At 45.6% G+C, this 13,279-nt stretch overlaps 3 protein-coding genes across 3 annotated transcripts; 1 reads left to right on the top strand and 2 right to left on the bottom strand.

Annotated features, from left to right (window-relative positions):
- Positions 1–260: 260 nt before the first annotated feature.
- LOC105041948 (CASP-like protein 2A1) lies at positions 261–1,894 on the top strand. The gene is made up of 3 exons (XM_010919023.4): positions 261–627; positions 732–849; positions 1,342–1,894. Exons 1-3 carry the CDS (start codon positions 407–409, stop codon positions 1,615–1,617), a joined length of 615 nt encoding a protein of 204 aa, XP_010917325.1. The 5' UTR covers positions 261–406; the 3' UTR covers positions 1,618–1,894.
- A 992-nt stretch (positions 1,895–2,886) lies between these two features.
- On the bottom strand, positions 2,887–6,714 carry LOC105041949 (L-type lectin-domain containing receptor kinase S.7). The gene has a single exon (XM_010919024.3). The coding sequence runs from the start codon at positions 5,674–5,676 to the stop codon at positions 3,397–3,399; it is 2,280 nt and encodes a 759-aa protein (XP_010917326.3). The 5' UTR covers positions 5,677–6,714; the 3' UTR covers positions 2,887–3,396.
- Positions 6,715–9,681: 2,967 nt separating this feature from the next.
- On the bottom strand, positions 9,682–10,567 carry LOC105041951 (E3 ubiquitin-protein ligase ATL9). The gene has a single exon (XM_010919025.3). The coding sequence runs from the start codon at positions 10,433–10,435 to the stop codon at positions 9,893–9,895; it is 543 nt and encodes a 180-aa protein (XP_010917327.1). The 5' UTR covers positions 10,436–10,567; the 3' UTR covers positions 9,682–9,892.
- Positions 10,568–13,279: the final 2,712 nt, after the last annotated feature.

Genomic DNA, 13,279 nt, shown 5'->3' with positions numbered 1-13,279 from the left:
TATAATAAAAAAAATCAAATATTTTTTTAATTATAAGATTGATGAATCGAATATTAAAAAGAAAAAAAAATTATTTTTATTTTTTTAAAATGAATATTTGAAAAGATGTGACAAAATCAGTAGTCTGTATCATGTTTGCCCGCCCGAAGCGATTTTTGGATCCATCCCCTCCTCTCCTCTCCTCTCCTCTCCTCTTATCTTGCGCATTTAATTCACATCGCCAACCCCAACCACCCTCTCGTACGACCCTCATAAATGGGGAGAAGCCCTTTACCCTCTCTTTCCTTCATCCCCCATTCATTCGCCTTCAGCGATTGTTTGAGAAGAAAACGCTTGTTTGTTTCTCCTTCGTTCCCCCTCTCCCTCGCTTGTAGAGAGGGCTTCAGCGAGTTTGTTTGAGGGAGAGATGATGGCGAAGAAAACGATGGTGGAGGAGGAGGGGAGGAAGACGGAGGGGGATCAGGGAGAGGAGGGTGGGGGGGATGGGGGAAGCGGTGTGAGGACGGCGGAGACGATGCTGAGGGTGGTGCCCATGGGGCTGTGCCTGGCGGCGCTGGTGCTCATGCTCAAGAATGCTCAGGTCAACGATTTCGGCTCCGTCTCCTATGCCGACCTCACCCCCTTCAGGCGAGTTTTAAAAATAATTGAGACTCCCTTTGGTTACTTTTGTCTTTTGCTTCTTTCGTTCTGTGGTGTCTCAACAATTGGAACTACATGTGGATGTAAAATAGGTATCTGGTTTATGCCAATGGCTTCTGTGCCGGCTACTCTCTGTTATCCGCCTCCTGCACGGCCCTGCCACGACCGAACACCTTGTCTCGCTCATGGCTCCTATTCTTCTTTGATCAGGCATCTCTCTCTCTCTCTCTCTCTCTGTGTGTGTTCGATTTTTGTTGTTTTCGGCGGTCCCTCATTTATTTATCAGTTTTTGTCCGAAATACGTATACCTGTTTTATAACATCTCTACCTTATTTTATAGCATCATTTATATGGATTAGGACTGAAAATAAAAGTAATGTATACCATGGTATAAGAAGGTTATACACAGACCTAAAAAATGAAAAAAGAAAACATTACAAAAATGAATGAAACCCACTTATTGCACAGCGGGTGCCAGTTCCAGTTCGGCACGGTTAGTCATTTACTTTCTTTACGTCAGTTTTGTGTTGCTTCATCACTTCTCAAAATAAAGTAGCCACCAAACCAGGATTTGGTCAATAATAAATTCTGAAATGGTGGTCAGCCAAAGGAGCGTCATAACATGTCCATCATTTGCATCATAATCAATCTTCTTCTCATCTCCTCCTACTAATTTTCTATTTTCTTCTTGGGTTTGGGCAGGTGTTCACGTATGTGATCCTCGCCGCCGGCACGGTGTCGGCAGAGCTGATGTACCTGGCTTACAATGGCGACGAGGCGGTGACATGGAGCAAGGAGTGCGGCGTCTTCGACAGCTTCTGCCAGAGGGCGACGGCTTCCATCGGCATCACCTTCGGTGCGGTAGCCTGCTACGCTCTGCTCTCCCTGCTCTCCTCCTATCGTCTCTTCAGCACCTACGAAGCCCCCCTCCCCTTCGTCGGCAAAACTGGCCTCGAGATCGCCGCCTTCCCCCGCTGACGTCATACACCTCCTCTCTCCTCTTGGCAACATGACATGTGAGCAGATGATGCCAGGATATTGTGTGTGTGTGTCTGTCTGTGTGTGTGTGTGTTTGGGGAAATTAAGACTCAAGTCGCAGCACAAGGATGCGGTGCTTTTGGATGATTCCAACCATGCACAACGAGGAGGGACTCTTGCTTCCTAAATAAAGTTGGATTGTCACTCTTGTAGCTATTGCTTTGTATTCCTATATATAAAGTCGTTCAGCTCAGCTGTACCAGTTCTTCGAACGCTATCAGGGGCTTTCACACTTTCTAAAGTTTAGCTGAGATATGAAAATTTAATAACTACATTAGAATGTGCTTGGACGGTCTTCTTATAATGCCGGGACATCTAAACTGCATCAGCAAAACCATTTCTTGGTCCAGAAAATGTTGAGGATTGCAAAGCTGTTAATGGGCTGATTGGAATTTTAGTTTCCAATTGGGCAATTCTGCTTGATGCACAGGCACTTCATGCCAAATTTGCCTAGCAAAGTACTTCAACCTATGATCACCCACCAATTTATTTGGCTTCCAACCATTTGGAATGTATGCTGATGCTCACTGAAGACCCTAGTCATGTGTCATTCTTTGAGGCGGTTGTGTTTGTAACCAGCTAGATGGTACTAATCCCACTAATGCCCAGTGTCTTTTTCCCCCCCCAGGATAGCGAAGTCCACTTCTTATAAAATTGCATATTTCCAACAATCACTGCTTGCTTGGAGCAACTTGGATAAAATTAACATGTCGCCCTTCTGCCTTAATTTGTTCGCAAGCATGAGTTTAAGATGGAAATCATCTGTTGCCATGAGGCAAATCATGAGTTTGGTATCCTTTTATTCATTTTTATCATGAGCATTTTCTTCATCCTATTGGAAGACCTTTTCCTCTGATATTCCAGCAAGGGTGAGTTTGCAAGCAATATTTTTCTATCTTGTTCCTTTCCCTTCGAGTTATGAATTTGCCTCCATATCACCACTTCTTGTTCCAAAATTATCATCTGAGCGTCCGAAAGAGACAGCCTTTTCCAAGGGCATATATTTTTAGTTTCCATTTATTTGAGCTATACATGTACCTTTGTCTGCCTCACCAGGTGAAGCTGCTTTTCCTATTTGCCATTTTGTGAAGATGCAACAGGAAGCCATTTTAAGGAAGTACGGTTCTTGCAACGGTGATCAAAAAAATTCTGAACTAAATACAGGAATAAGCAGAGAATTTAATGGCAGCTTTTGCCCTAAATTGGGTGGTGATTAAATTGAGTAATGTGCCATTTTTCTCCCAGAACTTGGATGTATGAGTATGTTTACTTGCATTCGGTCACTGTTAACAGAACACGGGTCGCCTGCTCCATTCTTCAATATCTTATCTTCCTAGATAACAGACACTTCTGTTGGAAAGCAGGCAAAAGATCAACTTCTAAGACAAACTATCAGGGACTATGAAATTTCCTCTAATATTGATAGAAACAACCAACATGTCAGATAACAATCATCAGAACTTGTAAGGCATTACTACCGTCAACGCCCGAATTTTCCATTCACGTTGATAGAAACAACCAGAACGTCTGATCACGGGCATCAACATGACAACAAATGGTATAATTCATGAAGTTTCAAATGCAAAGCTCCTTGAGGAAAGATCTGATCATGCCGTCAACGACTCTTTATCTTGCAGGCTTGTTTCACACAGATCCGTTCATCATCGATGCTTACAAATCTCAGGGGTTCAGAAGAATGGAGTCCGAGTCGCAGCAGACTCATTTCTGCCCATCATTCTGCTCTTCCAACTGGTTGAGACTGATGCAAGGGGAGAACCACGATGTGGTCGCATCTCCAGAAGCCTGCGAGCCGGAATCCCGCGAAGTCCGAGGCAACTGCGATAGCAGCCTAACAGCAGGTTTTCTGGCCGGCAACGCAGTCAGAGCCGCCACCCCCTTGAGCATCCTCATAGCCTTCCTCATTGTGGGCCGCCGCTTGGACTCGGGATGGGCGCAGCACAGCCCAACAACCAGCATCCTCCCCATTTCCTCCCTGCTGAACCTGCCCTCAAGCCGCGGATCCGCCGCATCCACCAGCCTCCGCCGCCCCCACAGCGACCAGACCCAGTCGACGAGCACAACACCCTTCTCCATTGGCTTTCGCCCTGTCGCCACTTCCAGCGCCAGAACTCCAAAACTGTACACATCCGACTTCTCGGTGGCCACACCGGAATGGACATACTCTGGCGCCAGATAGCCCATGGTACCTGCCGGCTTGGTCACCGGTGGAGTCCGGTTATGATCATTCAGCTCGGCGAGCCCGAAATCCCCGAGCTTCGCATTGAATTCGGCGTCGAGGAGTACATTGCAGGCCTTGACGTCCCGGTGGATGATCTTCTTCTCACACTCCTCGTGCAGGAAGACGATCGCGGATGCGACGCCCAGGACAATCTTCCAGCGCTGGTCCCAGGAGAGTGCGGGCGGCGGCCCCGCCACCATGGATTCAGAAGGAGCAGCGGCGTGGAGGATCTTGTCCAGGCTGCCATTGGGCATGTACTCATACACCAAGACCAGCTCGTCCTTCTCGCAGCACCACCCCTTGAGAGGGATCAGATTCCGGTGCCGGCATGAGCCGATGAGGGCCGCCAGCTCCGTGGCGAATGTGCGGGTGAACCGGTCCACCTGGCCGAATCTCTTGACGGCGACCTTGCAGCCAGAAGGCAGAACACCCTCATACACCATCGCCGAGCCGCCCTGGCCCAGGATCTTGCTGCAGTGGAATTCTTTGGTTGCCGATCTTATCTCATCCAGCGAAATCCTTGGGGGCATCCTCTGGAATTCGCATCCCACAGCGGTCTCCAGCGCGCTCCCTTCACTGCCCTCTTCCTCATTTCCCCGAAGACACGTGACGATAGCAGCGATCAACAACAACAAGCAGACGAAGACTATTACTACGCCCACGATGAGAACCACCCGAATATATCTTCTTGTCCTCGTAGCTAGACTCACCACGGGGTCACTACCAGGCTTGACGAAGTCGTCGTCCGTGTCGCCGCCTTTCTGACCTTCGGTCGAACAGTTGGCGCACCCACCACCGTCCGTGCCGTTTCCGGGTGGAGACGCCGAGGCGGCGGCGGCGGCGAACCCGAAGGTTCGGAAGCTCCACCGGGTGACGGCGTGGAGCGCGGCGCCATGGCCGTTGGAGGCGGAGAAGCCGACATACATGAACTCGCGGAAGAGGCCGGAGAGGTCGACGCCGGCGACGAGGAGGGGTTCGGGGGGCCGGAAGCGGGAGTAGCTGAGCCAAACCCGGACCGCCTTCTCGGTGCTGCTGTACTCGACCCAGGCCATCATGGGTATCCGGGCCTTGAGGTCGACCTCTACTTTGCCGGCGTCGGCGGCGGCGAAGGAGAAGATGCTGCCGACGTCGAGGGCGACGTGGTTGTCGTTGATGTCGCGGAGCGGGGCGTCGAGGTTGGTGTCGAACTCCACGGCGATGGTGACGACGTCGTCGGCCCTGGAGGAGTCGGCGGAGGCGAGGTCGGAGAAGAGGCCCAAGAAGCCGTTGGAGCTGCCGAGGAAGTGGGGGTCGGAGGTGAGGAGGAAGGCGAGGCCGTCGCCGGGGGAGGAGGGTGTGATGAAGAAGGCGAAGCGGGAGGAGAAGGAGGCCGGGGAGCGGGTGGTGGGTTCAAGAAAGCGGATGGGTTGGGAGTATAGGGCGCGGCCGGCGCTGGAGGCGGAGTTGCGTGTGAGGCTAATGGCGCCGTTCTTGAGGGAGGCGTCGCCGAGGAGGGTGATGTTGGTGTCCCAAGATATTCGCTCAGGGATTAGCTTTGTTCCGGCGGTGGTGATGGATATTTCCGGACGGCAGCGGACGGTGGTAGCAGGGAGGAGGAGGAGGAGAAGCAAAGCCCAATGTGGCCGGAAAGATGGGCTCAAAGATCTGGGAGTCATCTCTCTCGATGAAGAATGGCAGGAAAGAAGACGAAGGAAGAGAAAGAATGGAGAAAGGAGGAAAGCAGGGGAGGGATTGGAAGTCAGGACGAGGTGGTTACCCATCTGTTTACCGGTACTCGAGTTCCCTTTCCCTTCTCGGCGGTTTGGGCAAGTCAGGTCGTTAGTTTTCTGGCGGGAAGAAAGGGGAAATGATTTGAGAAATGAGACAAGTTTGTCAATTTGTAAGTGAACAGATAGCGCTCGCTGCAGGAGTCCATGTCAAAGAAGTATTTGTGAGTCGAAGTGGAACGTGGAAAACCTCCTCTTCCTTCGTTGAGTAGAATCTGCATGAAAAATTTCCTCTTTAATTGCCATCGAGCAGCAAAGTGGGGCTTTCCTGGCAGAGGAAGAGAAACAGGCTTCAACTTCTCTACTCGTCTTCATTAGTTCTTGGGCCTTGGGTTTTTTGATGAGAAGGATACGCGAGTAGGGCTTCTAATTGATTGGGGCCGAAACAGCATGTTGCTCATATATTGCAAGATTCTAAGATTGATGAAGCACGAGCAGATTAATAAACGAGACAGGTTGATCCTAGCTTATGGGCTTCCAAGTAATATCGAATCTGCGTTGCATGAATAAAATCAAACCCACACATGATTCCTGCCGACTAAAAGGTCTCTATTTCAAATAGAAATTTCCCGGAATTGTTGGCCCTGGAGGTAGAGATTGGATGCGGTGATGTCGAATAAATTGTGGAATTATCCTTGTCAGTTCTGCAGCTGGACAAGGTAATGTTAACCGATAATGGAGCAATCCTTGGGGTCACACAATCAAAAGTGTTACTTGATTATAACACTAAATATGCAGAAAATGTTGTTACATAGGACTGGCAATCCAATATCTGAACCAGACTAATGAGTTAACTCGAACCATTCCAGGCGCTCTACTTTTGTCGTCGAGAATAAATTTTGGAGCACCAACAATAAGAAAATTTCGGTGTAGAAGGTTTAGCTGGTCCGTGGTCCTTGAAGGCCCCGATTATTGGGTGGCCTTTTCAGCTCTTGGCCCAGCCCAGCTACAAGCGATTGGCCGTTCCCCATTGAAAAGTCTACTTGCATACGGCATAAAGCGAAATTCTTTGAGCGCCATCCGCAGTGTAGAAAATATGATGTGAAGTATACCACCACTGGTTAGACTACGTAGTTATTATTTTTTAATACATATTTAATATTGATAATTTTTTTATTTAAAATTTTAAATGATAAAAATATTTTTTTTAAATTATGACATCCCTATCGATATTATGACATCCTACACTAAAATTATAATTTTCTGTACAGGATGCTATAATTTTTTCTCAGTATATCATAAAGAAAAAAAGATATTTTCATTATTAAATTTTTTTTAATTTTTTAATGATAAGAATATTTTTATCAAAATTATGATATCCAAAGAAAAATTATAACATTCGGTGCAAGAAGTCATAAATTTAATGTAAGATGTCATAATTTTATTAGAAAGAGAGGAATATTTTTGTCATTCTAAATTTCAAATGAAAAAATAAAATTATGGACATTAAAATATACGTTAGAAAGTGATGACTACGTAATCCAATCGGATGATGCGATGCACTCCACGTTAGATTTTTTACACCGCAGACGATGTACAAAAAATTTCTCATGGCATAAATATACACGAGAATGTCTCACAAGCTTAAAAACATAGAACCTTTTGCTCAAATAGCGTGAGTGCAATTGCTGGACTGTTATCTCTGTCATAAAGTTTTTCTTCTCTTCTCTCTTTTTCTCTTATTTTTTTTTTTATTTTTTTCCAAATCCCTCCTCTCCAAGCCACTGCTGCTATGACCTTTTTTTTTTTTTTTTTTTTTTTTTTTTTTTTTTTTTTTTTTTTTTTTTTTTTTTTTTGGTTTTGTAAGAGCTATGACCTTTTTTTTTTTTTTTTTTTTTTATGTTGTTGCGGTGCCTTCTGTAGTTGGTACGATAAATTTGCCACTAAAATCTACAAACACTCTGCATATGCAGTGCACATGATCATGCATATGAGCCACACAAAATGGATAGTTTCTCATCGTCCAAGCCCCGGATAAGGTGCTTGGCAAAGAACTAAAAACTTGAAATTTTTAAAAATAGAGCTGTCTCCGTGGGAGTTGAAACTGGATAAGAAACATTGTAGAGTTAAATTTCAGAGTACACTCAAACCCAAAGTTTACATTATCAATAATATAAATATAGATTATTAATTTGAAGATTTACATTTATTTTGGATGTATTAAACGTATGCTTATAGCTAGTTGCCTCAAAGTTGTTTGAGATCATGATCAATAATGATATTGAATAATCGAATCTGAACATCGTCTACGATCGGAAGGAGGAGCATGGCAAAGCATGAGGAGTAATTCAACCCTCACTATCCATGAAATGGTGAAGCATGATGAGGAGAACAGCCCTCGTCTCCTCTTTTGCCGCTACCTTTGGGTACGTTGTCATAGAGCACATCGTCCTCTGCTCCATTGCTGGCATCATTGCTTGTTTTATCCAAGCCGTGATCTAGTAGTCTAGCACCTTTGATGCCATCGTCTATAATCGGACCGACACCAAGCTTCTCAATCTCGTCCAAGCGATGGAGCACCTCAACCTCCCACGAGGTTTCTTTAACACCTTTGATTCGACGAGATCGCTTTTTAGATCAAGCATAATAGTGTTTGTTCGATTTACGGAAGAGAACCCTTTTGCATGACCGATCCGCCACAAATCCATAAGGTCTAGGGTTTCATCGAGCTTCATGTAGATGGAGCAGAAGCTGCTATTCTAGCACGTGTCATGATGGCTACCATACTTTCTGGAGTCACATGAGAGGTCATGAAGAGAGGAGGAGGATAGTAGAGATGGGAAAGAAGGGAAGAAAGAGAGAGTTTCGTTCAGATAGGAATAGCAATTGATCGGATATGGATCGAGCTAACCATTACCCATACCCATTCAGTATTTTGCTCGGGTGAGACAAAATAGGTGAAGTCTTGGGGCAATGCAGGGTGGATAGAGTTAAACGAATGAAGTTGAATTTACCAAATTAGGTGAAGTTGCAAAAATAATTTTATTTGCACTCAATTTTTTTTAAAAAATTCTCAAAAAAAAAATTTATGATGTGTCATATATATCTAGATTTAGTTTGGGATGGATCTTTCAATTTTCTATATTTACTCCGGATCCGTTCCGGGTCGAGCAACATCCATCCTATTTAGATCAAATCAAATCAAATATTTGATCAGATCAAATAAATTACGGCCATCTTATGTTCGGCTAATGCGAGGGGACCATTTAGGTGGCCGAGATATTGATATAATATTTTATTAACTTAATATACTACATTGTTGGGATATAATTTCAGCGCTCCATGAGTTCAGTGACCGTCAAGGGCCATTTCCTTCAGAAAAATCTAATTATTAGATAGATCATATCTAGTAGATCAGTCCCATGGTCAGCATGTTGAATAGTTCCAATGGACCAGTCCAATCGCCACTCACCACATCACACCTTTCTATTTAAACAATTCAAGATGTCCCTATAGATGTGGCCTGGACCGGTCCACCGGCTATGGCGATAATTCCTCCGCCAGCATGCCATTTGTTTGAGAGACAGGCAGAGGTCGGTGACCGCATAAACTCATGGAATTTTTTAATTAAGCTTTCTAATCATTGTTTTTTCATATTATTACTTCGATTGATAAGACAATTATTTCCATAAAAAGGAAAACCGGTAAGAGAAGCAAAAGAGGATTTCCGGAGAAGAGATCAACGTTCCGAATTTAGATCCCACAGGCCAACACCGTCGGAGTCAATTCCGTCGCCTTCCACTTCTATCGTTCGCAAAGAAAAATACAATAGAGATAAGATGAAGAAGATTCCACAAACGCAAATGGCCCCCGGATGGACCGCACTCATGATGGCGATGCTTGCCTCCCCGCTACGATTCCCGTGCCCCAATTTCCAACCTTCAACCATTCCTTCCATCTCGCTCACGCTAACACCACCCACTGGCTGTCACTCCCGGTATATCTTGGAGCTCCAGGGTATATAATAATAAACAATAACTCCGTAAGAAATCCGGCGTATATAACAAACAGTAACTCCGTTACATTTCAATAAAACTTATTATCACGTACATATAACATATCTCCACCGTATTTACTTACACCCGAAAAAATCCAGCCCCTCCATCACAAGGACAAGCGGTATACCCAAAAGAAAAGGCCCAAGAAAACGGAGGAGAAGGAAAAAAGAGGGGGCAAAAAAAAAAATGAAGAGGAGGGAGATAGCGGCGGCCTACGACGGAGGGGCAAAGAGGAGGTCGTCTCCGAAGAGGTAGAGGAGTCGCTCGACGGCCCAGCTGGGCTCCGCCGCAGCCGGCGGGAAAGCGGCCGGCGGCCGGTACACCGACGTGAGGAGCGGCGCCCGGCAGAGGGGGCAGGTGAGGTGCTCGTCGTGGTCCAGCCAGCGGTCCAGGCACGCCTTGTGGAACACGTGGCAGCAGTTCCGCAGCTCCCACACCCGATCCTTCCCCCTCACCTCGCTCAGGCACACCGCGCACGTCGCCGCCGCCGCCGCCCCAGCTGCCCCCGCCACCTCCCCGTACGTCGCCACCTGGAGGCTCTCCCTCACCGCCTGCGCCGCCGCCAGCTGATTGTGCCGTCGGCGGTGCTGCTCCGCTCCGGCGTCATCGGCTTCCCTAATTTCTTCGTTGCCGGACCACCAGCAGTAGCAGGGAAGGAGGAGCCGTCTCACCACCAAGGACAGGAGGACCGCCACTTTTTGTAAGAAGCCGGCCACTACCCGGCTCGAGCAGTAGTACTCCATCGATATAGTCATCTTCTCTAGCTTATATAAACTCAAGTTATGCTACCTTATCTATATAAAAGAGAGAGAGAGAGAGAAGAACAAGAACAAGAAGAGGAAGGTGGGAAGGAGGAAGAAGGAAGGGGGAAAGGGGAGGTGGGATGAAGTAGGAGGGGGGATTTAAAGGGAAGGGAAAGAGGGGTCGCGGGGTGGGTAGGGGCTGCTTTTTTTCTTTTTTTTATTTTTTTATCTGTTTTGTGACTGTCTTTTGGAAAGAGAGAAAAGCGAAACCCTCTTCCATCCCTTGCACCGCAGTGGCCCGCCACCATATTCGTGTGGGCCCAGGGTGGGTGATGAGATCATGAAAATGAACGGTGGTGGCAGGAGAGGATCTAGAAAAGGGTTTCTTTCATCTGATGGGTAGTATAAGTCTAAATAATTGAATTTGGGTGGCTATAGTTTATGCTTGTGATAGCTGGCCGCCCACCTGTATCGCCAATTGTGGAAGTAGAATTGGAACCAGAAGTAGTTGCGTTATGTTGGCGCAGGAGACCATCACATGGTGCTGTTTAGTCACAGCAGACCACATCTCAGCACAATTAGTTGGAAGCAGTTGGTAGTGGTTATGCTCCGACTCTCTCCTCTCTTGCATATGGTGAGGGACATGAAGTTTATCTCCCTTTCAGAGGCAGTTTGGTTGCTTGAAATCGCTGGGCCGAAAGATGTAAATAGGAGGAACTCCGACTCAAATATAATTTCTTCGTTGCAAGTTATAAATTTACTTAAGCAATTAGCTGTTTCTTTAAGTGAGGTCCAAGAAGATGGAGCCTACTTGTGCTCCTACTCCCCCACTTTGGAATACTTGAATTGGATTTGAGATGTACCCAAATTAGACAAGGTGTAAAAGTTTCGCAAATGTCTAGTTCCCTGCTTCAATCTCCACTTACAATTGATATATTTCGGTGGCAAGCAATTGCAACCTCTCAACTTTTAAATTCTTCCTTGACCTATTATCATGCGTCTATTTAGAGCTACAAGGAAAGTACTTGCTTACATTAAAGTAGCGATGCATGATTGCAGTTATTGTATATAGAATTTTAGCATCAAACACACGCTAAAATGACATTCAACAAACTCACTTCTAATTAGACAATCCATCGATGCCTCCCAATCAAAAAACACTCTATCGGTATTGTTTGTTCATACTACAACTCTATTATCTATCAAAATAATTTTGAGAATTGCACCACTCCCTTCACACCATATCTTAAGATTGGGACCCATGGTAGGACTCAAAAAATTATCAAGAAAAAAAAAAAAAAAACAAAATACAGTAACCAAATAGACACTTGTCTACAAACCTCAAGCTTGTCCACTAATGTAAGGAAAGGCATTGAATCAGCTTTTTGTTAGATCTAGATGGGTCAAGCAATCTAACATGGGTCCTGGTATTGGGACCCATAAATCTAGATGGGTCGAGCACAAAAGTGTTGACCGAACCAAGACAATTTTGCACCAGGATTACACTTCATTTATTCTTATTTATCATGCACGGTTACCTAATTTGGTCAGGAAGGTCTAACTTGTGTTCTTCCGGTGGGCCACAGAGTGGGGCCGAACCAAGTCAGATGGGCATCAGATCCGAGTCGGATCCCACTAATACGGGAGTTGATGACATCATGAACGCTGTTGTTAAGATTTGACAGGATCCAGACCACAAGAACATGCACGATGGTTGTGACTGACATAGATTTCACGTGGATTGAGTTGTCCAAAGGCATGACACCACGTAGGACTGTAAACGTTGGTCCAAAACACTTTGGTTCATGCTCCCCCTTTTCGTCAACATCCATGAAATTGGACACTGTGCCGCCAGGACTCGCCTCAGGAGCGATTCTTTGTGCACCGCGCGCGGTGCAGAAATTCAGCACCGCGCGCGGTGATTGGTCACCGCGAAGTGTGGGGGTGAGTCGGGGAAAAAAAAATTTTTTTCGCGGAGGGGTGGTCTTTGCAATAAGAATTTCGCCCCGCCTCAAATAGCAATGGCTTCATTCACTTGGTGCTGAGTGTGAGTGGAGCTCCAAGTGAAATGGATTGATCCATGATCAAGCAAGAACAGATCGGGAAAAGATCTAGGTCTATGCCAAATTGATTTCATTTGGACTAGACTTGGATCAATCGAGGAAAAAAAAACAAAATTTTTTTTTTTTCTACTCAGCATAGATCTCCTTTCTTAGATGCTTAAAAATCTTTGGGTTGGACCTCACCAACATGGAGTGCATGTCGAGTCCCACTCATGGTTAAATAATGGATCAATTCTCCGTGAATTGAAGCACCCATCACCAAAAAGCATTGGAAAATATTTTAGGTGACATGGATGGCAACCTTTACAGGAGGGTGATGACTCACCTGGCAATTGGAAAGCTAAATACCAGTAGACTAGCCACACAAGATTGATTTTTCCTTTTTTTTTTTTTCCCCTCAACTAAGAATGAAGAACAAAGCTTGATCCCACATGCCTTGCACATGGCAGCAACTTAGCTACATTCAAATAGGATAAAATAGCAAGATAAAAATAGTTACCAAGAAAGAGGAAGCAGAGATTAAAAAAAAAAAAAAAAAGTAAAGAAAGTACAAGCAAGGAGGTTCACTCGTTGTCCCAACAGTTCTGAGAAAGCAAACTGATGGAAGGGCTTTTCAGTCCCCCTTCCCTCCTCCATGGAGATGTGGTCTACTTTACTCATACCTTCTCCTTTAATTAACAAAGTTGTGTGCATCTCATGATGCCTATGCTCGCACCCCTGAGCGAAATTAATCTCATTGATTCCAAGAAGGAATGGAAAAGATTAGAAGGCTAAAAGCCATCGGTTGATGATG

Source organism: Elaeis guineensis, chromosome 3 (genome assembly GCF_000442705.2).
Source record: "Elaeis guineensis isolate ETL-2024a chromosome 3, EG11, whole genome shotgun sequence".
Taxonomy (NCBI): domain Eukaryota; kingdom Viridiplantae; phylum Streptophyta; class Magnoliopsida; order Arecales; family Arecaceae; genus Elaeis; species Elaeis guineensis.
The sequence above is the reverse complement of the archived record's forward strand: the minus strand, read 5'-3'. Positions and strand labels throughout refer to the sequence as shown.